The sequence below is a fragment of the Gamsiella multidivaricata genome (genome assembly GCF_025024155.1).
Source record: "Gamsiella multidivaricata strain RSA 2152 chromosome Unknown BC939scaffold_52, whole genome shotgun sequence".
In the NCBI taxonomy this organism is placed as follows: Eukaryota; Fungi; Mortierellomycota; class Mortierellomycetes; order Mortierellales; family Mortierellaceae; genus Gamsiella; species Gamsiella multidivaricata.
In genome coordinates, this window is record NW_026251760.1 from 67,043 (window position 1) to 92,965 (window position 25,923).

Consider the following 25,923-nt stretch of genomic DNA (forward strand, 5'->3'; position numbering starts at 1 on the left):
GCCGCGATTCTGATGCATCAAGGGATCTTTCTACTGTTGTTGCTACTGCTGTTGTATTGACCTAGGAATTCTCTACCATGGGATAGGATAACGCTTTTGTCATTGGAAACTTGGTTGGTGAGCTCTTTATCTTCAAGGGAAATCACCCAGAGGGCTTGCCATGGTTGACCTGCAAAGGACTCGGCACAGTATGTGGAAACAATATTCTTCACAGCCGGAAAAAGATATAGGATAACTGCTAGTGCAACGGAGCAATGGCTGACGATGCAACATATCCTCGCTTACCTATTGTCTTCCTCTGGATAGATCACAGCAGTTGCCATTGGCGATATCAGGAACTGGGGCAAGAACTCGATCGTCGTCATGAGTGCAGAAGGACTCTGTCATATTTTCGATGTTGAAGGACTGGACGACGAGAGCGATCATATCCTACCTTCTGCAGTTAGCATGTCTCCGGCACCAGGACCCCGCTCTGGCCACATTGCCAGTTTTTATTCATCAATACCGCACCAGGGCACATACCAGGGGTCTATCACCAGTCAACATGGACATGGTGCCAATCCATCGTATCCCAGCATCCCTGCAACACCCAGCATCAAGCCTGTACCTGATATCCATCACCATCATCAACCTCAGCATAACCACCATGCGTCCAACCATTCGCACCACGGAACCCCACCCTTGCCACCGCCTTCGCAAAATACGCCTCATGGCTCCGCATCATCCTCAGTCTCTGGGTTCCAACACCAAACACATACATCGAACAGCACTCCCATTCATTCTCATCCAGGAAGCATACATGGCGGTATCACCGGTGCAAGACGAGGATCAGAGATATTTCCGGGATCGGTAGCCACAACAAGAACTGCGGCAGTCATTGCCAATTCGATAGGAACTCCACCGGTCTCGGCGCACGGACCAGCGTCCGCATCAACACAGTATCAGCGTTCAATTGGAGGAAACAGTGCCTCAAATTCACCAACAGGAACGCCGCTCTTGAAGCCGCAGCACCCGACATTAAGCACCGCTGCGCCAGGAACAAGCTCGAAGGACCATTCTTCAAAAAGGAGTCAGGCTGGCACTGCTCGTAACAGTGTGGTTGGGAGAGCTCATGTCCGTAATATTGGAGGCAGAAGGGTTCTTGACGGACCCAATTTGACGCTACCTGTGCCAGTCAATATCAACAGGGCCTATATTGCTGATATAGGTAAGATATCTGTCTCACATCAATGATTAGTGCACACTGCAGCGTGCGGTTCACTGACCGAATGACTCTTGACCTTTAGATGGTGACGGGCTGAATGAAATCGTCTTGGCAAGGACCGATCGCATCATGCATTCCTACGCACTTCAGACGACTAAAGCAACATCTCCTACAACAGCCAGCCAACCCAACAGTCAGCCACTTAACCTGGTCAAAATGCTCAGCAGGACGAGTAGCATCTCAACCTTGGATAGCAGCGGACTCTTGTCACCAGTGGACGATAGAAGAGAGACCGTAATACATTATCCCTCCTTGGCGTCGATGGGCAGACAATGCTACCCAGGATCGACTGCAACCATGGCCGGCGCCAATGCGGCTCAGGGCAACTCTGATGGACAGGATAATAACGGGACGTGCGACCCTTCCACTCGATTGGTTCTGGTAGAGAAAAAAAGATGGGCACTGGATGGTCAAGTAAGTCCACTGTTCATTGAGTCCGCTCCGACATCTTATGATTACATGAATATTATCGTTTTGGAATACTCACATTAACATCTCCTTTGACATAGATCCACTGTCTTGCAGTGACAAAGGACACGCATACTGGAATGCCGATTCTTCTTGTCGCCCAGCCAGGCCTGAAGTTTGTGATGGTGGACCATAATGGAAACATATCCGAGCCAGTCACTCAAATTCAAAGGGATCCTCAGGCAGCTGTAACAACTACTGGGCCAGACACACCAACACGAGTTACTGGAAGTGGAGATGTTGCAACAGATATTATTTGTGGCACGCACTATGTTAATGGCGAAGAAAAAGATATTATCGGGCTTATGTCCATGGATGGTACGTTCTCCCTTCAATTTCTAAAGCGCGTTGGTCTTTTGCTTGGATAGCGCTTCTAATGATGACACTTTGTCTTGACCCTAAATTTGTGATATCAGGCGCATTTGCGTTGCATGATCTGGAAAGTAGCACAGTCAAAGTTCATGATCTCGACTCGACGCACAAAATTTTTGGATTCTCTAAACTCAACTTTGGGAATGACTACCTGGAGCGGCATAATCAGGACTCAATAAAGGCTCGATCGGGATACGGTCGGAGTAGTGATCAATATGCAGACGAAAATAATTATGAAGACGATGACGACGAGGATGCGGCCGAGAGCGAAGATGGAGGCGCTGCTGCGGAGACTCAAACCCTGATCCACAACGAATTCGGCGAAGCAGAGGATGGCACCCGTTACGGAAGGCGCAGGAAATCAAGAAAATCTAGGAGACCAGCGTCTTCAATGCTGATCTCGGAGCCGTTTGGTTCCAGATTCCAGAAGAACGATATGTTTGTCGGATGTTCATGGAGCGGCATTACGTTCTTCATCGACCAAGAGTTCAACACAGCTCGGTATGATTTCGATGCGCGCGTGTGTGCTTTTGGTGCAGGTACGATGGGGCGCTGCAGAATTCATCAATGTTCATGTGCGAATGATATTGTAGGTCGATGTTTTTTAACGCCCATATTTCTATGGATCTTTAGGACAGTATGCAGTTACACCAGGTCGGAACGAGCCTTGCCTGTTTTATGTGGATTTTGAAGACAATATCTTCGTCTACCATAACTTGTACATACAAACGGAGCCCTCAGTACCGTTTGAGGATATTGTGAAGAAAGAGCCAACCTTGGTAAGTCGGCGTCACTTTTTTCCTTTTCATTTTCTTCATCCCCTAGAAAAGACATGGACATTAATTTTTTTTCTTTTGGTCAATATCATAGATCCGTGCTAGTCATCAGATCAGAGTTAAAGAAAATGGTGTTGACGAGGAGAGCGATGCAGAAGATTCTTCGATCGCGCATGGACTAACTTCAGTGGTACAAAACTCTCATGAGGGTGCTTCCAACAATGGTTTCTTCAACGGTCGACCTTCAGTAGTCTCCTCATGGTCTGAGCGAGAGATGAAAGAGTTTATCCATGACTCGCTATACAACGTGAACCGCTACGAGAACGAATATCAACATCTGAGGAAACTTGTGGACATTGAGCGCAGCAAGCGAGCTGCCCTCCAAGAAGCAGAAGCAAACAAGGAGCGGGAGAGACAGGAGGCAAAGGATCTGGCCTCTATCCAAGCGGTCATGGCGCAGGCAGAGGCGGACGCAGCAGTAATGGCAGCAATGAATGAATCCAATAGCGCCCAGGGTTCACCTACATATATGGACCTGCGATTAAGTCGACCCACACACGTCTTGGCCGTTGACAGTGCTGGAGGAACATCAGGCTCGAATTCGCGGTCAGAGTCTAGGAGTTCGCTCAATAGAGGAAAGGCGGGACAACGAGGGCAGTTTGTAGGACATGACATTACGACCGTCCACGGCACCACCTCATCGCAGTATACTCAGTCTCAGCCAAATGCAGCTAACCAGGACGATGATGACAGCCTCCATTCACCGCTTTCACCCGCCTCACCTGTCTCCCTGTCCTTCCCGAAGCCTCCAAATGAATACACCGAGAAACGGAGGTCGTCTTTACTGATCAAGGATGTTCTCTCGCATTATGAAGGCAGGACTACCCCGCCACTCAAGTCCCCTACGTCTCCATCGGCATCTTCGAACCATATGTCTAAGGACTACAGAGGCGGCGCTTCAGGTAGCGCTGGAGGATCCTCAACTACCCTCACCAATATTATGAAGCGATTCAGTCTCAAGGACATTGGCAACGGCAGTCGACTCTCTCGATCATCGACTGCCAGTAGTGGCAGCGGCAGTAGTAGTGGCGATAGCCAAAGTACAATCACCCAGGGTCACCCGCTACTTGGCGCCCCCGTGCTAACGAAGGTCAAGTCCTTTGAAACGAGGCCTGGAAAGGGTCTTAAAGTGAGCCGTCCTGCAGCTGTCTCCCGAAACAGGGCGCTGGGTGCTACAGGCCGCAAGTTGGGAACCAGATCACGGCTATCACTTCAACAGGATCGAGAAGATGATACTGAGGAAGACGATGTTGAGCAAGCGCCCTCGGACGATGGAACCGGCGAGACGGACATTGACAATTTATTGGACTTTGATCGGTCTTCTCGCAAGAGCGTCCACGAGGATGATTCTCAGCAGGGAACAGAGAACGAAGGCGATATCGTGCCCGAGGATTATGTCGACCGCACAGGAGGCAATGAAACGAATGAGCGGGAGGAGGACATTGTCGGCGTGTATACTCCTTCCACTATTTCACCAATCCCTTCGCCTGGAAGACTCTATGGAAACCAACAAGGGGCTGTTACTGAGCCGAGTGCTAGCCTTGATAGTACAGCGTTTATGCTTGCCAAGGGTCTCTTGTCCCCATCGAGTCATTCGAGCCCTGGTGGAATCATGGCCGCCACAAGCGCAGCTGGAGCCACAGGGAAGAGTCTAAAACGCCAGGAGCTCGATAGCAGCCACGACCCGTCATATTCGTCGTCCTCTCGAGGCCACGTGCGACAGCGGTCAGGGCACGGACTCTTGGACGCTGGTTCGGGTCATTTTCAAAGTCGTGAGATGACTGGGTTGAGCGGAATCAGTTCTGGACCGAATAGTGCAGGCCACAACAGTGTCCAGAGCGGCAGACGTTCAAGAGCAGAATCCATATTAAGCACAGGATCGGACATTGGAGGGGTTGTTGTTCCAGACATCACTCTCCTGGCCTCCTCGTTTCCGACGCAACCAATGATACCCCTTTCTGAACCGGCTAGAGTCTCGGCCGGGGACTCTGAAGACTCTGACGACGATGTATATTCAACAGCAGGAGATGAAACAGATGCCAAACAGGAAGAGTTGATAGATGGTCAGGAGCGTTCCACTACCGTTCTCAGCTCTGGAGTTCGGAGGCCATCTCGACGTTCCGCCACACTTGGTTCACAAGATGGAGCGCACGGAGCAGGATCGGGCTCGGATACGGCGACAGGAAGGCCCAGCGACCAGCGGACCAACCGAGCTGGTGCTCAAGGGACAAACTCCGCTGCAAAGGGCGCTGATGTCAAGCTCCTGCCAGCACCCTTACCAAGAAGCAACCAGCATTATCAAAGGCAACAACTAGAGCAGCATGGATCCGCTGGAGGCCTAGCGGGCGCCCAGGGATCAAAAGATGGGGCACCCTTGGCCCCCGGTCATGTCTCGTTCTCGTCAAGCAAGCGTCCAAACAGTGCTGGAGGTCCTAGTGGAGGAGGGGGTGATGCAGTGGATAGCCTCCATGGTGGAGGAGAGGGGTTTGTACGTGGCCGCAACGGCAAGTCGTCCTCAACCACGTCTTCAGCAACAGTTTCGGATTTTGGATCAGGACCGTCGTCGCCCTTGGCCACCAATCTCACTAATGTCACAGTAGCCAACGCGATTCTGTTCAATCCTTCGACCAACAGTTACAAGGGCTTTAGCGTGCTGTCGTTACCGGTGACCTCACCGTCGGTATCGACAGCGTCGGGACAGCAGCACCAGTACTTTTCGTCATCGCATTATCATCCGCAGCCTCCGCCTCTTCCCCATACCGGGTCATCGTTGTATTCGTTCAAGAGTACGCACCCGCACGATCGCGCTAGCATCCACGAAGATGACAGGATGTCGATCCTATCCAGGACATCAACCTACCACGGTGCAGACGAAAATAATGATGTTTCTTCCATCCTGGCTCCCACAGGATCCTCAGCTGGCATTGAGCATGGAATATACGGCATGTCGCCTGCCTCTACGTCGACCGGTCATTTGGTCTCGGATTCTTTGGTGCGTAGACTAGAGGAATTGCAGCAGCATGACCGAGACTTGGAAGAGAAGCAGCGTCAAAGAGAGCGCGAGAAGGAAAAGGAGAGGGACAGAGAGAAAGGAAAGGATAAGGCAAGGGACAGAGAACCGCCCAGGACCTCTCAGATATCCCGGCCGTCTCCGCTTTCGAGGGTGAACAGTGGTGCAAGTATCCAGAGCACAATGAGCCATCATCGTATGGCCTCACATCCGCCGAGCCATGGCTCTACTGCGGGATCGATGTATGGATCTGGGTCGGGCTCCGCATCGGCATCAGGACCAACATCGAGTTCAGGAGCCGGATCCGGACCTGCTTCGGGCTCTGGCAGGCATGGGTGGGAGGACGATCATCACGAATCAGCCAAGCGCCTCAAGAACCGACTTGGGCTTGGACAGGGCCTTTGAAAGAGGCGTGCTTACTGAAAGTGTAACAAGCAATAGATGATAGCCAAGCTGGTAATAAACGGGAGAATTTGGCTTCTTAGTGATTTGTAATGTTTACAGTGGACTACGGGGGTAAACCCTGTGTTCTTTTCCGTCTCTGGTAGTGCCATACTTGTACTCCATACTGCTGAGCATCCACGCATCGGGTATCTAGGCGATTGAAGTGGCCGTGGGTGGTAAAGGAGGCATCCCATGACGCTTTTTGGATATAGCCACGACTAACCCCTTTCTTGACAACCGCCCGTGGCTAGCACGCCGCTATGAAGCCGCTAAACCGCCCCGTGGGGGTTGCTGGATTCAATCCGTCCGCTCGATGGGTCAGTGTATATGGCAAGGTGGTTCTGTGCATCATAAGAAACCGGCGTCCCGATGGAGGGCTACTGTCGGTTTATTTAAGAAACTGGGAGTCTGCTGGTATTTTGGCGTAGGATCCGGTGCAGCTTGACCCTTTCCCCCTCCCCCCCAAAAAAAAAAAAAAAAAAAGTGAGCGAGTATGGATCCTTGGACTGAAATGTAAGATACTCTTACGCAAAACTGACGGCATTTTATTTAGAAACCAGCCTTTTTAAATGACATGGTGTGGTTTGGGTATGCTGGACAAGGTGGCCACGAACCTTGACCTGGATTCACTGAGCTTTCGAGCAGCGGCGGACCAAAAAAGACCAGTGACCAAAAAAAAAAATAGGCTGCATGGGTTTATCCAAAGCAGAATCAGTTTAAGAATGCGATTTCGGCTGAACATGATGAGGAGCTGTAGACTTATATATTTCTCCACTTGTTATCTGATTTTACAGGGTTGCCACATGGCTATTACTATGAAAGGCTGTAACGGGACCCTTCACAGGAGTACAGAGCATGTTTGTGTCGACCCAGCCCAGCCCAGCCCAGCCCAGCCCCAACTTGACAGGGTCGCCGCATTTACTTTTGTGGTGCCGGACATGTTTGTATGGTGCCTGAATCTAAAGAAATATGAGCATGCTATAAAAGAATCCCAGGCACAGGGGGAAGCGAATCTTTATATGTATATGTGTATGTGTGGTCTATGTGTCCAAAAATAGACCTCTCCCCGCGCGGGCGCAATAAACAATGACAAAAAGATGAGGCCAGCTCATTCTTTGCCACAGGCTGTGGCACTTCCTCTGCTTCGGACTCTCTGTCTCCTGCCTCTGGTGGTCTGCAATGGGTTCTCCCGATTAAGAGCGTCCATCTGCCGGTTAGTTTCTTCAGCTTTCATTGTTCATCTGGCCCGCTGTCGACACTTCATAAACCTCCATCCATGTGGCAGGATGTGTAGACTATGTAGCTTGGATGGCGTACCCGATAGACCACCCATGCGTCGCTATTTAGCCTAGCAAGGGCACTCCATTCCAGCAAGTTTTGGATTTTAATTTTAATTTTGGGTGCTCTTTTCTCGGTACGGGGTCGCTTTTTCAACTGTGTTATTTTTGTTCCGCGCATCCCCCTCACACGACCAATTCGCATCCTCGCCCTGGTTCGTGCCATCCGCACTATCTCTTTCTCCCTCTTTCTTTCTTTTCTCCCTTCGCCCCTTCCATCACCGCCCGTCCACCCGTCCACCCGTCCGCCAGTCCATCCCCCATGTCCGCCTCACACCCTCGGCCCAGATGTGGTCTGAGGTCACGCTCATCCCCATCCGCATCCAAACCCTCATTCAAACCCTTCATTACACGCTCAGCCATCCTAATTCTCTCCGTCCTGTCTCTCCTCACACCCGCTGCTGCCGACCCAGACCCCACAAGAACCATCACCCTCTCGTACCTGGACGAATCCGGCGCACTTATCGACCAGCCCCAGACCATTCATTTTGCAGATTGTCTCGCCCTCGACACCTCTCTACTCGAATCCACCGAGGGCGTCTACTCCTCCGTTTCAGCCAGCGACCCCCAGGCTGCCCTCAATCTCTATGAAGACCAATTCTGTCAAATCCTCACCAGCTCTGCAGTTGGCAGGTGGAACAACGTTAGCCCTGTAGCCAACATGGTCGCCATCCGTTGGGAGGGGACCGCGCCTGCAGATATGACTCCTGGAACTCTCAGCCCAAATGCATTCCCCAAGGAAATGACTGTCCAGACTCAAGGACCAGACCCGGACGCAGATCCTGTTGTCTTTGTGATGGACCCGTCCAGGGGCCGATTAGTCGTTGGCCTTGTGGCCGCTGTCCTCGTGGTTGGTGTGCTCATTGGTGTCTACAAGGTCTACGTCGCAGCGCAGTTTACGCCTCCACCCAAGAAGCCAAAGAAGGAAAAGAAGCCCAAGGGTTTGAACACCAAGAAGATCAAGAAGAAGGACGCGTATTTCAAGAAGCCTGACCGCAACGACCAGCAATCGTTCCAGCGGCTGAATAACGACTCCCCAGAGCCGTATTCGATCCGACCATTGATGACGGAGCGCGGTATCAGGGACAGCCAGCTCTCGGAGGCGGCGACATTTGTGGATTGGAATCAACAGAAAAGCGGCAACAATCGCATCAACGGTCCGGATTCGGTGGCGATCGATATGCACGAGACAACTGGTGCAAGGCCCTCGCCACTGCATGTCCAGTCTGGATCCTCGACTCTAAATTTAATCCATTTCGACAGTGATACATCAACCGTAGGAGGCCCCGGTAATAGCAACAGCAGCCACAACCGGGGCAGGGGAGGCGAGGTCCTAGTGCCGATGCATACCTTTGAGAGTAACTACCAGCACCCTCACCAACAGCAGTTTCATCGAAGATCGAGTAGTTCGCGTTCTCGATAGAGTGGAGGAAGAGTGGAAGAAGACACACACATAGTAATATAATACCAAGCATTATGCAAATATACGCGAACACTTATCTCATCGATATGGCAGGCAGGCCAAGTGCGTGTAATTGGCCTTTGGGAACCACGACAAGGGACACGTCCTGACGGGTGAATGGTGTGTATGGATGGAATGGGATGGATACATATTCATATATATTTTTAGCCGGCCATCCCATTCCAGCGGGCTTTGACCAAAAGGCACTGCCCTGATTTCTTCTGATCAGTTTCTGGACTTTGAGACTTCTAGACTCACCATCGACATCATAAGCAGACAGAGGAATAAAATGGATACCCATCTCCTTTCATAGATAAGACGAAGAAGCGATGCCTAAAGAGGTCGATTACAACAAAGCATGGCAAAGACAGGGATGAAAGACGAGAAGGACAAGAAGTGGCGATGCAGGGTTGCAGAAATGGGATCGCCTGGGGGAGGGGGGGTTCGTTGAAAGAAGTTCTGTCCTTTTGTCCTGGTCCCTCTATTTCCACCGACTTCTTTTATTTATTTCCTTCGCTCTTTTGGTTCGCTTCCTCAAAGCACTCCTCCATCCTTTTTTTTCTTTTTTCTTCACCTTTTCTTCATCCGACTCGCCACATTCCTCAGCTCCATCTCGCGCTCTATCCGCCAAGGGGAAAAAGTCTCACCAGCAAAACGTCCTTTGACGGACAACACGACATCTCATCTCTCGAGCGACAGAAAAAAACAAACACGGCAAAGGCGCATATCCCGACAACACATCCTCCACCTTCTCCTTCCTTCCTTCCCCCCTTCTTGGCATTTCCTGTCTCGCGACCATGACAACGCAGGCTGCCACCTCAACTCCTTCGGCAGCTTTCGCCCGCCGTAGTGCAGGCGAGACTGCAGTCCAGCTCGAGACCAGCACCGCAAGCGGACTGACCACAGTAGAGGCCAACAGCCGTCGTCTTCGCTATGGACTCAACGAGTTCGAGGTCGAGGACGACGAGCCCCTGTACCTCAAGTTCTTCAAGAGTTTTTACGAAAACCCACTGATCCTCCTCCTCCTCGCCTCGGCGGTCGTCTCATTGGCCATGGGACAGCGCGATGATGCGATTAGTATTACTCTGGTATGTACTATAAGGTCGTCAATGGGTGAAGCTTGTTTATTGGATGGATAGAATGTCCTCTTTTGCTAACCAGCTCGCTTCTGCTGGATCAATGATCGTAGGCCATTCTCATCGTTGTTACAGGTAATTTAACTGGGCTTCTAATGATATAATGATCCAATGGACATCCCAATTGCTTTCGAGACAAGGAGGAGGCCGTTGTTCATCGACTCGGACATTGCAACGGCGATCTAGGGCTGATCAGGGATCCGATAGTAGTAGCAGTGATCAAGGAAAGACGCATTTCCTTGACCAACATAACAGGAGAACAGAAAGCGAGATCAAACAGCAAGGGCAAAGTGCGACAATAGGAATATTCCGTGCGATCCATACACTAGAAATTTGGGAGGGCAAAAAGGGAAACACTGGGCCGGTTGGACAAAGGACTAGGTTTCTTTTTTTTCCTGTCGTTTCTTTATCTTCGATACTCGTTTCATTGTGTACAACAACAGAGTTATATATGCGCAGACGATCGGCTCTATAAGCGAGATGGCTCGATGTTACGTGCACGATCATCTTACTGCTGGTGATCTAGTTCAATGGATATGGGGATCGCTTCAACATACGCATGTACTCCCGGGTTTGCTTTGATGCTTCGAGGATGGGGTTTGTTGGTGAGACAGATGACGCAGGATAACTATGCCCAGATCATTGTAAACCTTTGTCCTCGCTCCCTTTTTTTTTTTTTTTTTTTTTTTTTTTCCCGTACCCCTCGTTCTTGTGCTGGAATGCACATTTTTTTTCTGGTGATCTATATTAATCGTCTCGATCTTCCCATTGCGGTCTACCAATTGGAATAGTCGCCTTTGTGCAAGAGTACCGCTCCGAGAAGTCGCTCGAGGCATTGAATAAGCTGGTTCCTCATCACTGCCATGTTATTCGGTAAGATTTGAAAGATTTGGTTCTCAACTCGGTATCGGCTTGCTGTCAGTTCTTTTTTCAGCAACGAGGTTGACCGATTTTTGCCCATATGGAGAGCGGATGAGAGCCAGGGCAGCTGTAACCATGATTGCGGTGGTACAATAGGCCCACCATGCTACATCCGGCCACTTTTTATTGCAATGGAGAGAGCCTGCATGTCTGTCTCTCTGTCTGTCTGTCTGTCTGTCTGTCTGTCTGTCTGTCTGCAATTCGTTCACGCTCCCTTTCTGCTCACTTTTTGTTGCCGATATAGAATTCTTTACATTTCATTTATTTTTTAACCTTGTTCGCTCCCTGCATGTCCACTTACCCTGCATGTTCACTTACTTGTGCACGATAATAGAGATGATACCCAGACATCGACTCTTGCAAGCCAGCTTGTCCCCGGTGATCTTGTCAAGTTTGGCATCGGTGACCGAATTCCAGCAGATTGCCGATTGGTGACAGTAAGCGTCCTGTTTACCCTTCACCGGTTTTATTCTACGGATGCGTACGATCTGTATCCGATTTTTTTATTGACCATCAATGTCCTTATCGATGTACTATTCGTTCAACTCGTAGGCCGTAGATCTTGAGATTGATGAGTCAAATTTGACCGGTGAGAATAAGCCCTGCCGCAAGCAAACAGAGGTGATCGTTGGAAACGAATACACAGAGCTATCGATCACAGAGCGCAGGAACATTGCATACATGGGCACTCTGGTCAGGAATGGCCACGGAACAGGCATTGTGGTCGGTACTTCCAAGGAGACCGAGTTTGGAATTGTCTTCTGTATGATGCAGGAAGTCGAGGTCAGGAAGACGCCTTTGCAGCTGAGCATGGATGAGTTGGGAAAGAAGCTGTCGATGTTGTCGTTTGTCATTATCGGAGTCATTGTCTTGATCGGATTGTTCCAAGGAAAGCACTGGTTGGAGATGATGACTATTGGTGTTAGTTTGGCTGTTGCTGCCATCCCAGAGGGTCTCCCCATTGTTGTCACTGTTACTCTGGCACTGGGTGTCCTGAGAATGGCGAACCGCAAAGCCATTATCAAGAAGCTGCCTAGCGTTGAAACACTCGGCTCTGTGAACGTCGTTTGCGCGGATAAGACAGGTAAGCCTTCGCCGTTGCTTGTAAAGAGAGCGTGTCTAGCATATTGCTGACTGTTTCCGACATCCTTCCATCTAACTTGTCTGATCTGTATTTTCTATACTTGCTACTGCAGGAACGTTGACCATGAATCAAATGACTGTGACCAAAGTCTTTACCCTTGCGGAGGGATTCCCAGTGGATCTAGAACATACAAAGGGCGTTGATGTGGACCTTCATCCTGGATTGCGCCGCCTGCTTCAAGTCGGAAATCTCTGCAACGATGCTTTTCTGGATGAACGCTCAAAATGGATTGGTCAACCTACGGATATTGCTTTGATTGACATCCTCCGAGCGCTGGGAGTTGCCGATGAACGGCCTGTAAGTTATCAAGGATAAGGGCCCTGTTGACACGATGGCATGAAAGAATGTTATGATACTGTCAGAATTTGCCACTAAGATCCGTTTCTTGCATTTCTCTAGCTCTTTGAACGTCTTGCAGAGTTCCCCTTCAACTCTGATCAAAAGTTTATGCATGTTCGCTGCGCTCCTAACCCTGATGGAATCCAAGGCCATAAGCAAACGCCTGAACACGCTATCGAGGCCACCAACGCCGCAGTCAGCCAAAACGGGTCGTTAGGCGCATTCTACTTCAAGGGCGCCATTGAACCCGTTCTGGAACGCTGCATCAACTATTACAGAAGCGAGGGCAACTATCTTCCCTTGGATATTGAGGCCAAGGACAAGGTTCTGGCTCAGGCTAACGAGATGGCCAGCCACGGATTGCGTGTACTGGCCATGGCATTCGGTAATGATCTCGAGCACTTGACGTTTGTCGGAATTGTGGCCATGCATGATCCCCCACGTCCCGGTGTGGAAGACAGTATCCGGACCTTGATTGGCAGTGGTGTGAAGGTGGTCATGATTACTGGAGACGCCGGTAAGTGTGGAATCTCTTTTTCATGGAAGATTCTATTAATGTTTGAACAGGCGCTAACGGCCATATTTATCGATCCTCATAGATGCGACTGCCCTCTCCATTGCACGACGACTTGGATTCCCTATCAATCCCGGCAAATCTTCGTGTTTGACTGGACCTGAGATCGAGGCTATGACTGAGCGACAGCTGCAGGACGCAGTCGGCGCTGTGTGTGTCTTCGCCCGTACGACACCTAAGCACAAGATGGCGATTGTGTCTGCTTTCCAGGCGAAGGGATCCATCGTGGCGATGACAGGAGACGGTGTGAACGATGCCCCTGCTTTGAAGCTGGCGGATATTGGTATCTCGATGGGCAGGAGCGGAACAGATGTTGCCAAGGAAGCCGCCGATATGATTCTTGTGGACGACGACTTTTCTACCATTCTTGGCGCAGTCGAAGAAGGTACTGTAATATTGTGCAATGCCTTGCATTGTGGATGCATCCTTTGCTCAAACGTATCTACGCTAACGCTGCTCTTCCGATCCTTTGTTTCTAGGCAAATCCATTTTTTACAACATCCAAAACTTTTTGACGTTTCAGCTGAGCACGAGCGTGGCCGCACTGACGCTGATTGCCATGGCGACTCTTTTTGGACTGGACAACCCCCTGAACGCTATGCAAATTCTCTGGATCAGTAAGTGTCGATCGGACGAAGGCGATGCAATTGTTCTTGGCAATTCCTGGCAACGATCGATGATCTGACAACCATGCTTCTTCTGTCGAATCCCGAATAGATATTTTGATGGACGGTCCACCAGCGCAGTCTCTTGGAGTGGAGCCAGTGGATGATGATGTGATGAAGAAGCCCCCTCGTGCCCGGAAAGCACCCATTCTGACACGTCTGCTTATCCGGCGCGTATTAACATCGGCGATGATCATTGTCGCAGGCACAATGTTCGTGTATGTGCATGAGATGACGGACGGCAGTGTTACAGCGCGCGATACGACGATGACGTTCACAACGTTTGTGTTCTTTGACATGTTCAACGCACTGGCGTGTCGGTCCGAGAAGAAGTCTGTGTTCAACATTGGGTTCACGACGAACAAGATGTTCAACTTTAGTGTGATGGGATCGATTATCGGGCAGTTTCTGGTGATCTACATGCCGTTCTTCCAGACAGTGTTCCAGACGGAGGCCTTGACGTTCACGGACCTGCTTGGGATTACGCTATTGACCAGCTCTGTATTCTGGGCAGATGAGGCTCGCAAGTTCTTCTCGGCACGTGAGAGCCAGAAGAGGCACGGACGGAATGCGGGTCAGGGCTTTAGACGGGTCAACACAGAGGAAGGCGAGGCCTTTGAGATTGTCTAGACGGCCAGTAGCAAAAAAAAAATAAGACACTGTTTAACCTAATTAATAAAATAGCCTTTTTTTTCTTTTTATCAGTCATATATACTACGTGGTGCAGAGTGCGAACGGCAGTAGCGTAAAGCTGTCCATTTGGATACTAGAAATGAAAGGGAAAATGGGCTTGACATTGATACCAGCTTCCCAATAGTATTGGAGAAATGGGAGGCCAAGCTCTTGGGCTTTTACACCATGAAGAGGGTCAGGGATGTGTTGGGACCGTTGGATGAGTTCAGAGAGTATGTCGGATTTTTTCACTATGTAATTTTAAACCTCACTGTGAGTGAATCAGCTCTGGAGTCTTAATAGTTTGGCAAAAGAAGCGTAATTCATAGTAAGCGCGTCTTGGGCAGGGTATATTCACGGCCGATCATTAATGGTGAAATGAATACCTAAGAGAAAATGGGCGAAGCTCCAACTTCATATCCCGCGCTTAAATATAAAATATATATATATATATATAAAAAGGCTGGGACAAGTGTTGCTGTAGCTACTTTATTCTTCAACGGCATCTGTAGATAATTCCTGCCACGATGTGGGGGGTTATTCAGCGATTGTTGATGACTAACCCAAGGAACTATGTTTTGCAAGCAGAAAAACGAATGTTAGTCTGGCACGCCGCAGTTGATTCCGTATTTTTTTTTTTTCTTCCCCATCATGTTCAAAAGTGGGTCGGTCGGTCAGACGGAGCCTTTTACCTGTTCATAGGACATGGTCACAACGCCTGTGCCTGCGACATCGATCCTCCGAAAGGCGTCCGTGAGGGTCTGGATGGTGACACAGGACTGAACAAAGTTGTCGAAACTGATGTCGCCCCTACCCCGGACATCGTATTTGGTGACAATCATGGAGACGATGGCCTCGCTGAGGTTGTAACCGAAGCCTCGGAGGGCCTTTTGGAGCTCCATGGCATCGATGGTTCCTGATCCGTCGAGATCGTAGGTCTGGAAACAGGCCTTCCATTTCTCGATGTAATTCCAGAGGCCGATGAATTCGTTGAAGGAGATGGTCCCGTCGTTGTCTCGGTCGAACATGTTCATCATCAAACGGACCGTCTCGACTAACAGTGTAAGTATAAAATAGGGAATGGAATGGACGGGGTTAAGGAAGGGCTAGTGTGAGGGAACAATTGCGAGCGGCTCACATGGCGGACAAAAAAAAAAAAAAAAAGAATCCGGTACATTGTAGGTTGTTGCACGCTGCAGCAGTAGCTCAACATGATGGAATCGTGCAAATGGTCTGCTAGTGTATACGATATCCCAGAGTCACTTCATAAAGCGAACCCGCCTCCTTTGCTACATACCATTAAACGGCGTCCAGTCACCTAGAGGAGAGAGAAGAGAGAGAGAGAGAAAGGGAGAAGGTGTGAGGGGATGAAAGATTAATATACACAGAGTAACCCTGTTGACATCCGACTGAGGCCAAGCATCGCTCTTGCATACCATTCATGAGTGCCCGCTGAAGTTCCTCACAGGAGAGACTTCCCGAATGATCCGTATCAACAGCATCAAACCAGTCCTTTAACGAACTCTGAAGAATCGTGGCCTCTGCACCGGACGGACGTCGCTGCTGCTGTTGAACGACCGTCTGATACTGCTGGTATTGCTGTTGCTGGTGCTGCTGTTCCCCGGGCGAGCCTTGCTGGTACAGATTCCGATGGTTGTACTGCTGCTGTTGCTGTTGCTGATGCTGATGCTGCTGCTGCGGACTGTATTGGTATGCTTGTTGGTATTGCGGGTGCTGCTGCGGGTGCTGCATCTCGGGACTGATTTGTGGAAGCGGTTTGTTGTTGTATGGCTGATTGTGGTTGTAGGTCTGGCTGGGGACGTCCCTTCTTCTTGTTCTTCTGCTGAGCCTTGTTCTTGTCCTGGATATATATATATATCAACGCTTCCTGTGTCCTGGGCTTGGAGGAAGAGAGTGTGACAGAGAATGGGGAAATTGGGGAGCGAGAGTGGGATGGAAAGAAGGAAATTTCTTTGACTGTTGGCAAAAAATAAGGGGAAACCGTAGGAAAGCACGGGCGGTCCAGATGACCCGTCGTATGTATTTGCAACGCAAGATGGAATGTTACACAGCAGGCATCTTCTCTGTACGTAATCCCGAGCACCCGCCCTTGCTCCTGGCGATGACGACCGACCTTCAGACCCTTCGATCCGTAAAGGGCCCTCAAGTCTTTCTTGACCGTGAAAGTTCAGTCTATATTGCTGCCGGTAGGGATCCCTGAGTTCCTCGTCAATTCGGTCCCTTGAGGATTGGAACACCCGACAGGCTGAACCTTGCCTCCACGTCGTTAATGCCTACCATACTCTCTGCAGCCTCAGTTAGTTTGAAGTGACTTGCCAGCCTTGTGTGTCGTTGGCTGCTCCAGGTATGGCATCCTTTGAGCAACGACAAGTTCAAAGACTTTTCAAACCTTAGCGAATGCACGACAACGGCCATTGCGGTGCTTTATAAACCTGGGTCAGTGGCGAGCATGATGTGGCTCTCTTAATCCTCAAATTCCTCCTGCGGTGTTTCTCGATCTGACTGGGTAATACATCCTAGACCATGGGGAGTCAGCCGAGGTCTTACGCAGTAGGATGCTCCTAGATCTTAATTTCGCTCATGTCGCTCTGGTCGGCCTCCTCACTGGCCATGAACCCCTCGACGATCATGGTATCCACGCTGGTCATGGATTCTTCGGTAATCATTGCCTCCATGTTAATTGCATTCGTCTCGCTCCTCTTGCTGGCGACCTTGAATCTAAAATATGGAGACGTTTTCAAACTATCGGGTATTGCTCTGCAATAAAAGGCATTCGCTTTGTCCACGACCTCCCTCATTTTCACATCAATAGCCTCGTTGCTCTTGGATTCCTCTTTCAAGACCTCTACCTTGTCAAAGTAAATCTGATTAAATGGCTCGAGCATTTCGCTGTTTACTCCCATCTGGCTGCAGTACGGGCCCAGGACGCCCTGCTTGTCGTCTGAATCACATCGGTACAGCACAGCCAGATCTTTTCCGAACGACTGGTCTGGGACATGGCTTGTGTAATCTTTATTCGTAACGGCGACGGTGACAACCTACTGAGTCCCACTGGCTCTCAACTTATGAATCATGTCATCCATTTTCTGCGATATGAAGGTGTGATTACGAGGACCCTTTCTGAGGGGCCTTTCACCCCATGAAATAACATATTTGAGCCAATCAAGGTAAGCACAGCCTGAACAGGACGCTGCTTCGCCTTGCGATCAACACAGATGTTTGTGTCTCCGGAGCAAGATAGAAGGTAGAGCTATGGATGGAAGTGATGGGAAGAAGGTGTTCACGTGTCTCCTTTCTTTCACCATAAGCCGCGACTTTTCTAATCAAAACGTAGCAAAGGCGTGTCGTAGGTCAGCGCGGATATGAAGCCATGCAGTAGTCGACTTGCGTCCAGGCACGCCCAGACTCAGCATCAAGGTTTTGGCGGTCAATAGTACACACAATTAGCGAAACAGCACTGGAACTGACGCGGAGAGCAATTTTATTGAGTACAAACAGACGAAGGAAAGCTGTTCAAAATATACCATTAGGTTGTCCAGGCGGAGCCATTCAGGATGGTTTTTTTTTCAAGGAGGAAAGAAGCGGGCTACTCAAAGATCGGCGTAGTATACAATAGCGTCGATCTGCTACTGCCATGTAAAAGAATCGGTAATTTTGATGGTTGGAACAGTGAACCTAGGATTCTTGTTCTACGGGGGCTATCATCAAGTTCATCTAGGTCCACCTTGAACCCCATCAATACTCCATCATTTTTGTCTAAAGTACTTGACTAGAAAAAAAAAAAACAAATGGAGAATCTGGACGGTCATTGAAGTGGATACGATCCTCGGTGATGCGTGTTATCTCATTTTGAATCGCTCATCTCACCGACTCGTAAACTGAACTGGCTTATGAGAAAGCATTCAACTCTGAGTTAACGTAAAAAAGGGCCGCGGAACAAGAAAACTGAAGTGAGAGACGAATCCCATGGCGATGACAGTGCAAGATTAACGTGAGAAGCGGTTACTAAGCTGGTTGTATGGTCAAGGAAAGGTCTAGACTTAAAGTGTCACAGATAGATACCACAGAAACATGTTGAGATATGGACAATGAGCTCCCACCCAGTGTCTCCATGGCTTTCAGAAGCATATATGACCAAATGCTGTTGCTTCTTGTTAACGGTCTGGCCCCTCTTTTTTTTTTAGACACTACCGTTGCTCCTACACAAATTGACGCGCGTGCTGCTTATTTCCTTCAGATGCACGCGTACGCACGCCCCCCTCTCTAAATAGGAACAACGAAGTTGGGGACTTTGCACGGGTACAATGGCCAATGCGTGTGTGCACCACCGTGTCCTACGGTGCCTTTGTGCCTATGCTGTGTGATCTGCACCTCACTACGCTCCCTTGTACGACAGGCAGCCTTATTCGATGCTATGCTTCACAAATGCTGTATCTCATCCTTACCCGTACACATGTATGGACCACCTCTAGCCCTGTCAATACAGGGCTCACGTCTATTTTTTTCCTGCAAAAAAGGAGATGAAGAAGCATGAGTGGATGGATGGGTGGAGTTGTAGGTCTATCGAACAACGCTCTTCATGGAACTTTAAAACACAACAAATGAAAAGATGCTGGTTGTTTTTATGAGCCATCATCTCTTGAACCGCTGCTCTCATACTTCCGCGGGAAGAAACAAAGAAGAGGCAGAGGGAGCACTGTAAGATCGTGCGAGACTATCTTCCCCAAGAGATTCTTATGGGATATCCTCATTCAATACCTCTGAGAATGCAGTAGCATTCATGAACGTCCTGTTGCACCATCGACCTACTGTTAATGCGGTCAAGAACGAAGACTAGTCTACGGCACGTTCTAATTAGCGGACTCGCTGCATCAAGTCGGATTGGGAAAAGAAGAGAGGCCCTTCCGTCCTCATAAGGCCTAGCCTGTTCTCGCCTGTTCCTGCGTAAGGAATCCCTCCTTTCCTTTCAAATAAGAAAAAGATGATGAAATTGGAGTGGTAAGTATTGTAGAACACTAGAATTGAATTGGATGGAAACTGATAATTAGGGTGAGACAGTTGCCAGCATGATCTAGTCTAGGAACGGGGCCGGAGTTAAGATGTCAAAGCCCTGGTGCAGGGACAGGGTGCGCAGGGATTGCGGCTGCAACACGGCCAATGATGCAACATTTTTCTCACTGTGCCTGTGAGCAACAGCGGACAGCTTAGCTTAGTCGGAACAGAAGAGAAACCCTTTCGGTGCTGGAGATTATCATCATAACATCACCGGTATCCTCATCGCGTCAATAGCATACAAGGGCTTCCACGGCCAGGGTGAAGAGGAGGAGTGCGGAAACGCTTTCTTTACCGAGCAAAAGAACACTGAAACCTGTCCATTGGCCATGTCTTTTGCCTTGCCTTTATCCAATCGAGGTTCTGATGGAGTGCGCATATAATTAGCACACGTTTTCTTTTTTTCTAAAGCTCTTGATCTCCTCTCCTCTTTCTTCTTTTCTTCTTTTCCTCTTTTCGAACAGTTACTTCATTTACTTTTACTCATTCCCTCCCTCCTTTGCTCGCCTTGCATTTGCTTATTCATTCTTCTGCATCACCCAAACTTTTTTGTCTCATCTTTCATTCAACCTGACCAGTCTCGGACCAAACAACCAACCAAGAGGACTTGCAGCAACTTACATACGCCTGGACCATTGCGCCGTAAGTTTTTTTCTTTTTTCTTTTTTATGAATCCCCGGGTAAATCCTATCAATATTTGTCTTTTGAGACAGCCAATTTCCTCGAGCCCGCGCGCTGTGTGTTCAGCCAACGCATCTTTCTTAATGTTCATCCACATTCCGGCTGTGAGAGGGAGCAGCATTGACCGAACGATCGTATCCAATGGGGATGGTAATTCTCCGTGAATGTACTTGATATGCCCATACATGGATCGGATGCAGCTCATTAGAACACCACTCCCCAGATCAATTGGACAATCGGTCACCTCTTCGCCCTAGACCGCAGTCCTCTGAAATAACAGGGTTATTTTTTATTTTTTATTTTATTTCACAAACAAGATCGGGTTAATCAAAATTGGAGAACACAACACACTCTGTCGCTATATCTGCGAATAGAGTTGGTAGAGTTGGGGCAGGGAGGACTAGAGCCACGAGGAAGAACCGGTGATAAGCATAGTTGTTTCTACAGACTTTTGATAGCCACCATTGATTGATTAAAGGTCCTTGTCCGTTTGGACTCCTTGCCGGTCCCTTTGTTTCCTCTTCTGTTTCTTCCATCAACGTCCTGTTGCGCTCTATAAATTACAATTTCCCCTGCCACTCGTTCGCCTTGGACCCTTCTCATGCCATCTCTGTTTCTTTGCTGATTGTAAATACCGATGAATATCCTCATCTGTGGTGAATCTTGGCAGCATCTCGTTTTTACCCCTGAAAAAAAAAAAGATCTCGCACTTTTAAAAAGGCACGCCTCTAACTCGCTTCCTTTCATCTACCGTCATCATAAACTAGATCTGTCGCATCTTCTTTCTAACAACTCTTCAATACAAGATCTCTCATCGACTCATCTCTACGACCCATTAACTCAGTACAGAAAAAAGAATGCTCGGAAAAGATCGACCTCATCCTCTTCAACTCTCTGCAGGAGCGAGCAGGCCGGGCAAGGTTGACACGTCGTACTCATGGCTGGCCATGTACTTCTTCCTCAACCTCACTCTGACGATCTACAACAAGGCCATCCTCAGCACATTTCACTTTGGATTCCCTTGGACCCTCACGGGTATCCATACGCTCTGTTCCGGTGTCGGCGCCTATATCATGGGACAGATGGGGTACTTCACACCCACACAACTTGGCGAGCAGGAGAACATGATCATGCTATCGTTTTCATTTCTGTACACACTCAACATTGCTATCAGTAACGTCTCATTGTAAGTGCCTCTTTGCTTGTACTTTTTGTCTCTGATCTGGAGTGGGCGAATCCGAATGGTGCTCTCAGTTTATATCTTGAGAGGAGTGGTGGCGAGGATGCGCTGCCAGAACATCAAGAGTAGCAGGTTGTGCGAGGTCCAACAGCAACAGAAAAAAAAAGGACTTCAGGGCTGAATCCGGGATAACATCGCCATCTTGTGTCTCGAGAAGAGATAGTCCAGAGTTCAGAGGGAGCCAAGCAGGGACTCGGACTTTGCGGTTGGCTAGGTTGGCTAAGCAACAAAAAGCAGATTGGACGTGTTCTGGATTCTAATGACTTTTTTTTTTTATATTTATTTCACCGATCTGTCAATAGAAACGAAGTATCTGTAGCCTTTCACCAGGTCGTACGTGCCATGACGCCAGTCTTCACTATTGCAATCTCGGTCGCCTTCCTTAGCAAGAAATACAGCGCCATGACCTATCTGTCGTTGGTTCCTCTGCTTCTGGGAGTATACATGGCCACGGTCGGGGACTATTCTTACACAGCAATGGGATTCTTCCTCACGATTTTGGGCACAGTGTTGGCTGCAACAAAGACGGTGGTGACGAACCGAATCCAGGTTGGACGGCTTCAACTTCACCCTCTCGATTTGCTGCTCCGCATGAGTCCTCTGGCATTTGTGCAGACGGTTATTTTCTCCTGGATGAAGGGCGAGTTGGACGAGGTGGTGTCATTCTGTAGGACGGAAATGAGTTATAAGCTTGTTTTGGCTTTGATGGTCAATGGTGTTATCGCCTTCTTCCTCAACTACGTCTCATTTACCGCCAACAAGAAGACCAGCGCTCTTACCATGACCGTCGCAGGTAAAGAAGGAGTTTTTGATACGAAAGAGCAGTTTACTTTGTCTTTGTCTTTGCCTTGGGGTGATAGAGAAGAAAATTAACCATTTGTGTCTGTGTGCGTGTTTTATTTCTTTGGCTCTTGTGTTTGTAGCTAATGTCAAGCAAGTGCTGTCGATCGTTGTTGCGGTGACGGTGTTCAACACCAAGATCGGATTCTTGAATGGACTGGGCATTATCATGACTCTTCTTGGAGGCGCATGCTACAGGTATATTTTCTACGCACAGCTACAGCCACAGCCATTGCCACAGCTGGTTGCCACGCAAACTCTCGATGCGATGCACAAAAAAAAGGAGTTCTATTACTGATCTTATTTTTTTTTTGTTTGTTTGAATATAGCTATGTGGATCTTCGGGAAAAGGCTCAGCGGATGCGGCCTCCAACACCAGCGCTCCCTCAACCATCACCCAGTGAACCAACACTCTCAGAAAAGGACGGCGAGGAGCTCTTGAACGTCAAGATATTGAACCAGTAGAAAAAAAATACCTGGTACGACCCTTTCAGGAACAAACACTCCCTTCCAACCTTTCTATTCTCTTTTTCACTTTTTCACTTTTTTTTTGGGGGACATTTTCGCCGTCGAATATCACGTAGAGCTGGACTTTTTTATCGTGATATATCCCTATTTTCGCTATGACTATTTCTCTTTTTTCTCATTTTGTAATCGTACCTTTTTTCTTGAAGCCTTTCACCATCATGACACTGCATTTCATCTAATGTCCCACATCTTGCCTCGCATCAGATACAGACCAAAAGAAAGAAAGAACAAAACCGAAACCCCTTTCCTCATTCCGACTTTAAGCCAAAATCAAATAGAGCCAGTTACAGCAAACAGCCTGCATACCCAGGGTGCGATGAAATAAAAAATACATAAGAAATAAAAAATAAGATAAAAAAAACGATCGCTTCGGCAGTTCCATATTCGTTTTTCAGATGAGATTGCTACTGTCAAGGAGGAAGATACATGGACAAGGAGATGATGAATGAGAAAAAGGTTAGAAGGCATGGAAGCAAGGCAGTATTCTTTTTTCAACTTTATTATTTTTTATTATTGGTTATTATTATCATTATCATTATCATTATTCTTGACCACTTCGTCAGTACTTGAGCGTCAGGTTAACGCTTCCATCTTGTTGATTAAAGTCATACTCGACCACCATATCGAGCTCGTCCGTCATCTGGGCGACCATCGCATCGTCGACCCGGACCATCAGCTCCTTCTTAATCGTCTTTCTATATACACACGAGATCGTTGACGACTGGATCTCGAGCTTCTCGGACAGTTTCTGGATCAGATCCGCAAGCGTGCACTTCTCCAGATATACGGCCCGATACACGGCTTCGCCCCCGATCTTGATGTACAGACAAAGCACCGGCCGCTTCTTGCGCGCCTGTGGTACATAGCTCGGATCCCTATCCAGGAGCAGTTCCGCTGATGTCGCAAGTGCTCCTCCGCCGCCACCGTGCGAAGGAATTAATGCGGATGATGATGCCATTCCGACCTGAGAGTGCTGTGGATCGTAGAGTCCGTTGTTGTTGCTGTTCCCATTGCCGTTGCTAGTCATTCCATTGCCCGAGCCATTATTTCCTCCGCTCTCGGCAGCACGACGTCGCTTCTTGTTCGCAGGAGCCAGAGACGTAGGCTGATCTCCTGTGCTCGATAAACCATCATGGTCTTGTCGCGAAGACGATCCTGCGTCGTAATGCTCTCCACCAGTTGCCCCACCACTATCAGTCGCGTCTTGATCGTGAGCCAGGGTCTCCGACAAGTCCAAGGTCTCGTCCTCGCCCGACCCCTCTGGAGGATCTGTGCACTCTGAGAACAGTGACACGCTCTGGACGGGCGCCAGCATGTTGACTAATGGGTTCGTATCTGCATTCTTGCCCCGCATCTTGTCCCACATCTTTTCCAGATGTTTATGATCGTCCTTATTCTTGCGTTCCGCACCCTATAAAAACAATAAGGTTTATCACGTTTAAATCCCCAATTCTGTTGATTTTTTTTTTTGCCACAAACAAACATGCAAATAAATAAACAGCAATGTATAAAAAATAAAATTACAGCGATACCGAGATGCATTGGAATTTACCTTATCACGGAACAATTTGATCTTTGCGAACGCTCGCTCCATGGCTGGGCCATCTCCTTTGTTGTTACTGGCACTGCCGCTACTGTGCCCACCAACATTGTCCAGATACGTATCCATATGAACCCGTAACGGAATGCCTTTGACACCCTTGATGCGCGAAAAGTCCGTCGACAGGCAATTGAACCGCACCATAAGTTTTGCCCCCGCCCTACCGTTCCACCTGAACGAGATCCGATCAAACGTCTTGGACTGCACTTCTAGCATCCCACTCGACAACGCTTTTTCTGAAATAAAGTTGGTGTAAACCGAAGTTAAGAAAATTTTTTTAGTACCATTCCATGGTTTGCATACACGCATCTGCTTGGCTAAGCAGGCTGAGTTTCCTATTTACTTGTCTTCTTTCTTCCTTATTCTCCCCTTACCGATATCCAAAGCTCTTGCACTTTTGGGGTTGGCCTGTTGACTCAACCAAAAGCTCCAGTACCGCGCCGCAAGTCGTCGATGGGACGCGTCGTGGAAGGTCACCCTGATAACACTTGTGATCTCGCCATCGTACTCTTCCGTATCCTCGAGTCCCACAGTGTAGAATTGACCTGAAGAAAATTCAGGAGCAAAATAGATCCGTCAACTTTGCATGTTTGATTTTTTTTTTTTTTAAAAAAAGTCAACGATAACATGAATGGGCTCTGCCATGTCTTGTTCTAGTCACCTTTATTGAGATATGTCACTGGAGTCTCGTCTTGCCGCTGCATAGCAGCAGTCTGGGCTTCAAGGGTAATCCTGAACCTAAGACTGAACGATTGGAGAGCAGAGAAGGGAAAACAGGTGAGCAAAACTAGCCTAATTGGAATAAACAATGGTCCAACGTAGCTCCACACTTACTTGGAGTCGTTCTCGGACCTGGGAGGCGAGGACCCTGAGACGGACGCCGATGCCGATGCCGATCCTTGTTGCTGCTCTGCCTGTTCTTGCGTGTAGCCTTGTCCCTGTTGTAGCTGTTGTGCTTGGCCATGGCTTTGCCCTTGTTGTGAATAATGTTGCTGCGGTTGCGGCTGCTGGTTTGAACTGTACGCCTGTTGAGTCTGTCCTTGCTGATTGTGTCCATCAAATGGCTGCTGTTGCTGTTGCTGAAGAGCATGCTGGTGCTGACTGTAGTGGGTTTGCCGTGACAGATCATGGCCTGAACTGTATTGGGGTCCTGGCGGTGAAGACGGGCGTTGTTGTTGCTGTTGCGCGAATGGAGCACTCATCTGGCGCTGTTGTTGCTGCTGAGGCTGCTGCTGGCGCTGATGTATGCCCTGTGGAGGATAATCCTGCTGAGCATAAAACATCGGCTGCTGCTGTTGCTGTTGAGGATGGTGCAGT

The 25,923-nt window shown here is 48.8% G+C and overlaps 9 protein-coding genes across 9 annotated transcripts; 6 read left to right on the plus strand and 3 right to left on the minus strand.

Annotated features, from left to right (window-relative positions):
* The first annotated feature begins 1,668 nt into the window (after positions 1-1,668).
* BC939DRAFT_233329 (uncharacterized protein) lies at positions 1,669-2,965 on the plus strand. Its single transcript, XM_051550877.1, has 3 exons — positions 1,669-2,050; positions 2,149-2,605; positions 2,738-2,965. The coding sequence occupies exons 1-3, from the start codon at positions 1,813-1,815 to the stop codon at positions 2,793-2,795; spliced, it is 753 nt and encodes a 250-aa protein (XP_051410082.1). The 5' UTR covers positions 1,669-1,812; the 3' UTR covers positions 2,796-2,965.
* Positions 2,966-6,877: 3,912 nt separating this feature from the next.
* On the plus strand, positions 6,878-7,723 carry BC939DRAFT_233357 (uncharacterized protein). Its single transcript, XM_051550879.1, has one exon. It carries the CDS (start codon positions 6,964-6,966, stop codon positions 7,450-7,452), a length of 489 nt encoding a protein of 162 aa, XP_051410083.1. The 5' UTR covers positions 6,878-6,963; the 3' UTR covers positions 7,453-7,723.
* Positions 7,724-9,375, plus strand: BC939DRAFT_233390 (uncharacterized protein). Its single transcript, XM_051550880.1, has one exon. It carries the CDS (start codon positions 7,994-7,996, stop codon positions 9,152-9,154), a length of 1,161 nt encoding a protein of 386 aa, XP_051410084.1. The 5' UTR covers positions 7,724-7,993; the 3' UTR covers positions 9,155-9,375.
* A 367-nt stretch (positions 9,376-9,742) lies between these two features.
* On the plus strand, positions 9,743-10,760 carry BC939DRAFT_233429 (cation transporter/ATPase). Its single transcript, XM_051550881.1, has 3 exons — positions 9,743-10,281; positions 10,383-10,404; positions 10,516-10,760. Exons 1-3 carry the CDS (start codon positions 9,991-9,993, stop codon positions 10,629-10,631), a joined length of 429 nt encoding a protein of 142 aa, XP_051410085.1. The 5' UTR covers positions 9,743-9,990; the 3' UTR covers positions 10,632-10,760.
* On the plus strand, positions 10,761-14,700 carry BC939DRAFT_233430 (PMR1-type calcium-transporting P-type ATPase). The gene is made up of 9 exons (XM_051550883.1): positions 10,761-10,934; positions 11,121-11,202; positions 11,585-11,687; positions 11,803-12,334; positions 12,447-12,691; positions 12,794-13,250; positions 13,333-13,692; positions 13,787-13,924; positions 14,025-14,700. Exons 1-9 carry the CDS (start codon positions 10,889-10,891, stop codon positions 14,600-14,602), a joined length of 2,541 nt encoding a protein of 846 aa, XP_051410086.1. The 5' UTR covers positions 10,761-10,888; the 3' UTR covers positions 14,603-14,700.
* A 409-nt stretch (positions 14,701-15,109) lies between these two features.
* Positions 15,110-16,620, minus strand: BC939DRAFT_233351 (uncharacterized protein). The gene is made up of 4 exons (XM_051550878.1): positions 16,081-16,620; positions 15,942-15,962; positions 15,337-15,698; positions 15,110-15,215 (listed from the first exon to the last, which is right to left on the minus strand). Exons 1-4 carry the CDS (start codon positions 16,394-16,396, stop codon positions 15,186-15,188), a joined length of 729 nt encoding a protein of 242 aa, XP_051410087.1. The 5' UTR covers positions 16,397-16,620; the 3' UTR covers positions 15,110-15,185.
* Positions 16,621-17,226: 606 nt separating this feature from the next.
* Positions 17,227-17,550, minus strand: BC939DRAFT_505018 (uncharacterized protein; the record flags this gene model as incomplete). The annotated part of the gene is made up of 1 exon (XM_051560601.1): positions 17,227-17,550. One exon carries the CDS (start codon positions 17,548-17,550, stop codon positions 17,227-17,229), a length of 324 nt encoding a protein of 107 aa, XP_051410088.1.
* A 3,511-nt stretch (positions 17,551-21,061) lies between these two features.
* On the plus strand, positions 21,062-23,104 carry BC939DRAFT_233503 (triose-phosphate transporter family-domain-containing protein). The gene is made up of 4 exons (XM_051550884.1): positions 21,062-21,584; positions 21,941-22,431; positions 22,562-22,676; positions 22,808-23,104. The coding sequence occupies exons 1-4, from the start codon at positions 21,256-21,258 to the stop codon at positions 22,941-22,943; spliced, it is 1,071 nt and encodes a 356-aa protein (XP_051410089.1). The 5' UTR covers positions 21,062-21,255; the 3' UTR covers positions 22,944-23,104.
* A 395-nt stretch (positions 23,105-23,499) lies between these two features.
* BC939DRAFT_233565 (CP2 transcription factor-domain-containing protein) lies at positions 23,500-25,384 on the minus strand. Its single transcript, XM_051550885.1, has 4 exons — positions 25,268-25,384; positions 24,981-25,151; positions 24,559-24,842; positions 23,500-24,417 (listed from the first exon to the last, which is right to left on the minus strand). The coding sequence occupies exons 1-4, from the start codon at positions 25,308-25,310 to the stop codon at positions 23,566-23,568; spliced, it is 1,350 nt and encodes a 449-aa protein (XP_051410090.1). The 5' UTR covers positions 25,311-25,384; the 3' UTR covers positions 23,500-23,565.
* Positions 25,385-25,923: the final 539 nt, after the last annotated feature.

Coding starts and splice junctions, on each gene's coding strand:
- BC939DRAFT_233329 (XM_051550877.1), top strand. CDS start 1,813: ATGCCGATTCTTCTTGTCGCCCAGCCAGGCCTGAAGTTTGTGATGGTG. Junction 2,051..2,148: donor CGGGCTTATGTCCATGGATG/GTACGTTCTCCC, acceptor TTGTGATATCAG/GCGCATTTGCGTTGCATGAT. Junction 2,606..2,737: donor CAAGAGTTCAACACAGCTCG/GTATGATTTCGA, acceptor ATGGATCTTTAG/GACAGTATGCAGTTACACCA.
- BC939DRAFT_233357 (XM_051550879.1), top strand. CDS start 6,964: ATGACATGGTGTGGTTTGGGTATGCTGGACAAGGTGGCCACGAACCTT.
- BC939DRAFT_233390 (XM_051550880.1), top strand. CDS start 7,994: ATGTCCGCCTCACACCCTCGGCCCAGATGTGGTCTGAGGTCACGCTCA.
- BC939DRAFT_233429 (XM_051550881.1), top strand. CDS start 9,991: ATGACAACGCAGGCTGCCACCTCAACTCCTTCGGCAGCTTTCGCCCGC. Junction 10,282..10,382: donor ATGCGATTAGTATTACTCTG/GTATGTACTATA, acceptor CAATGATCGTAG/GCCATTCTCATCGTTGTTAC. Junction 10,405..10,515: donor CATTCTCATCGTTGTTACAG/GTAATTTAACTG, acceptor ACGGCGATCTAG/GGCTGATCAGGGATCCGATA.
- BC939DRAFT_233430 (XM_051550883.1), top strand. CDS start 10,889: ATGTACTCCCGGGTTTGCTTTGATGCTTCGAGGATGGGGTTTGTTG. Junction 12,335..12,446: donor CGTTTGCGCGGATAAGACAG/GTAAGCCTTCGC, acceptor TTGCTACTGCAG/GAACGTTGACCATGAATCAA. Junction 13,251..13,332: donor CATGATTACTGGAGACGCCG/GTAAGTGTGGAA, acceptor CGATCCTCATAG/ATGCGACTGCCCTCTCCATT.
- BC939DRAFT_233351 (XM_051550878.1), bottom strand. CDS start 16,396: ATGCAGCACCCGCAGCAGCACCCGCAATACCAACAAGCATACCAATAC. Junction 15,963..16,080: donor TCAGCGGGCACTCATGAATG/GTATGCAAGAGC, acceptor TCTCTCCTCTAG/GTGACTGGACGCCGTTTAAT. Junction 15,699..15,941: donor TGACTGGACGCCGTTTAATG/GTATGTAGCAAA, acceptor TTACACTGTTAG/TCGAGACGGTCCGTTTGATG.
- BC939DRAFT_233503 (XM_051550884.1), top strand. CDS start 21,256: ATGCTCGGAAAAGATCGACCTCATCCTCTTCAACTCTCTGCAGGAGCG. Junction 21,585..21,940: donor GCTATCAGTAACGTCTCATT/GTAAGTGCCTCT, acceptor ATCTGTCAATAG/AAACGAAGTATCTGTAGCCT. Junction 22,432..22,561: donor TCTTACCATGACCGTCGCAG/GTAAAGAAGGAG, acceptor TTGTGTTTGTAG/CTAATGTCAAGCAAGTGCTG.
- BC939DRAFT_233565 (XM_051550885.1), bottom strand. CDS start 25,310: ATGCAGCGGCAAGACGAGACTCCAGTGACATATCTCAATAAAG. Junction 25,152..25,267: donor AGTGACATATCTCAATAAAG/GTGACTAGAACA, acceptor AATTTTCTTCAG/GTCAATTCTACACTGTGGGA. Junction 24,843..24,980: donor TGCAAGAGCTTTGGATATCG/GTAAGGGGAGAA, acceptor ACTTTATTTCAG/AAAAAGCGTTGTCGAGTGGG.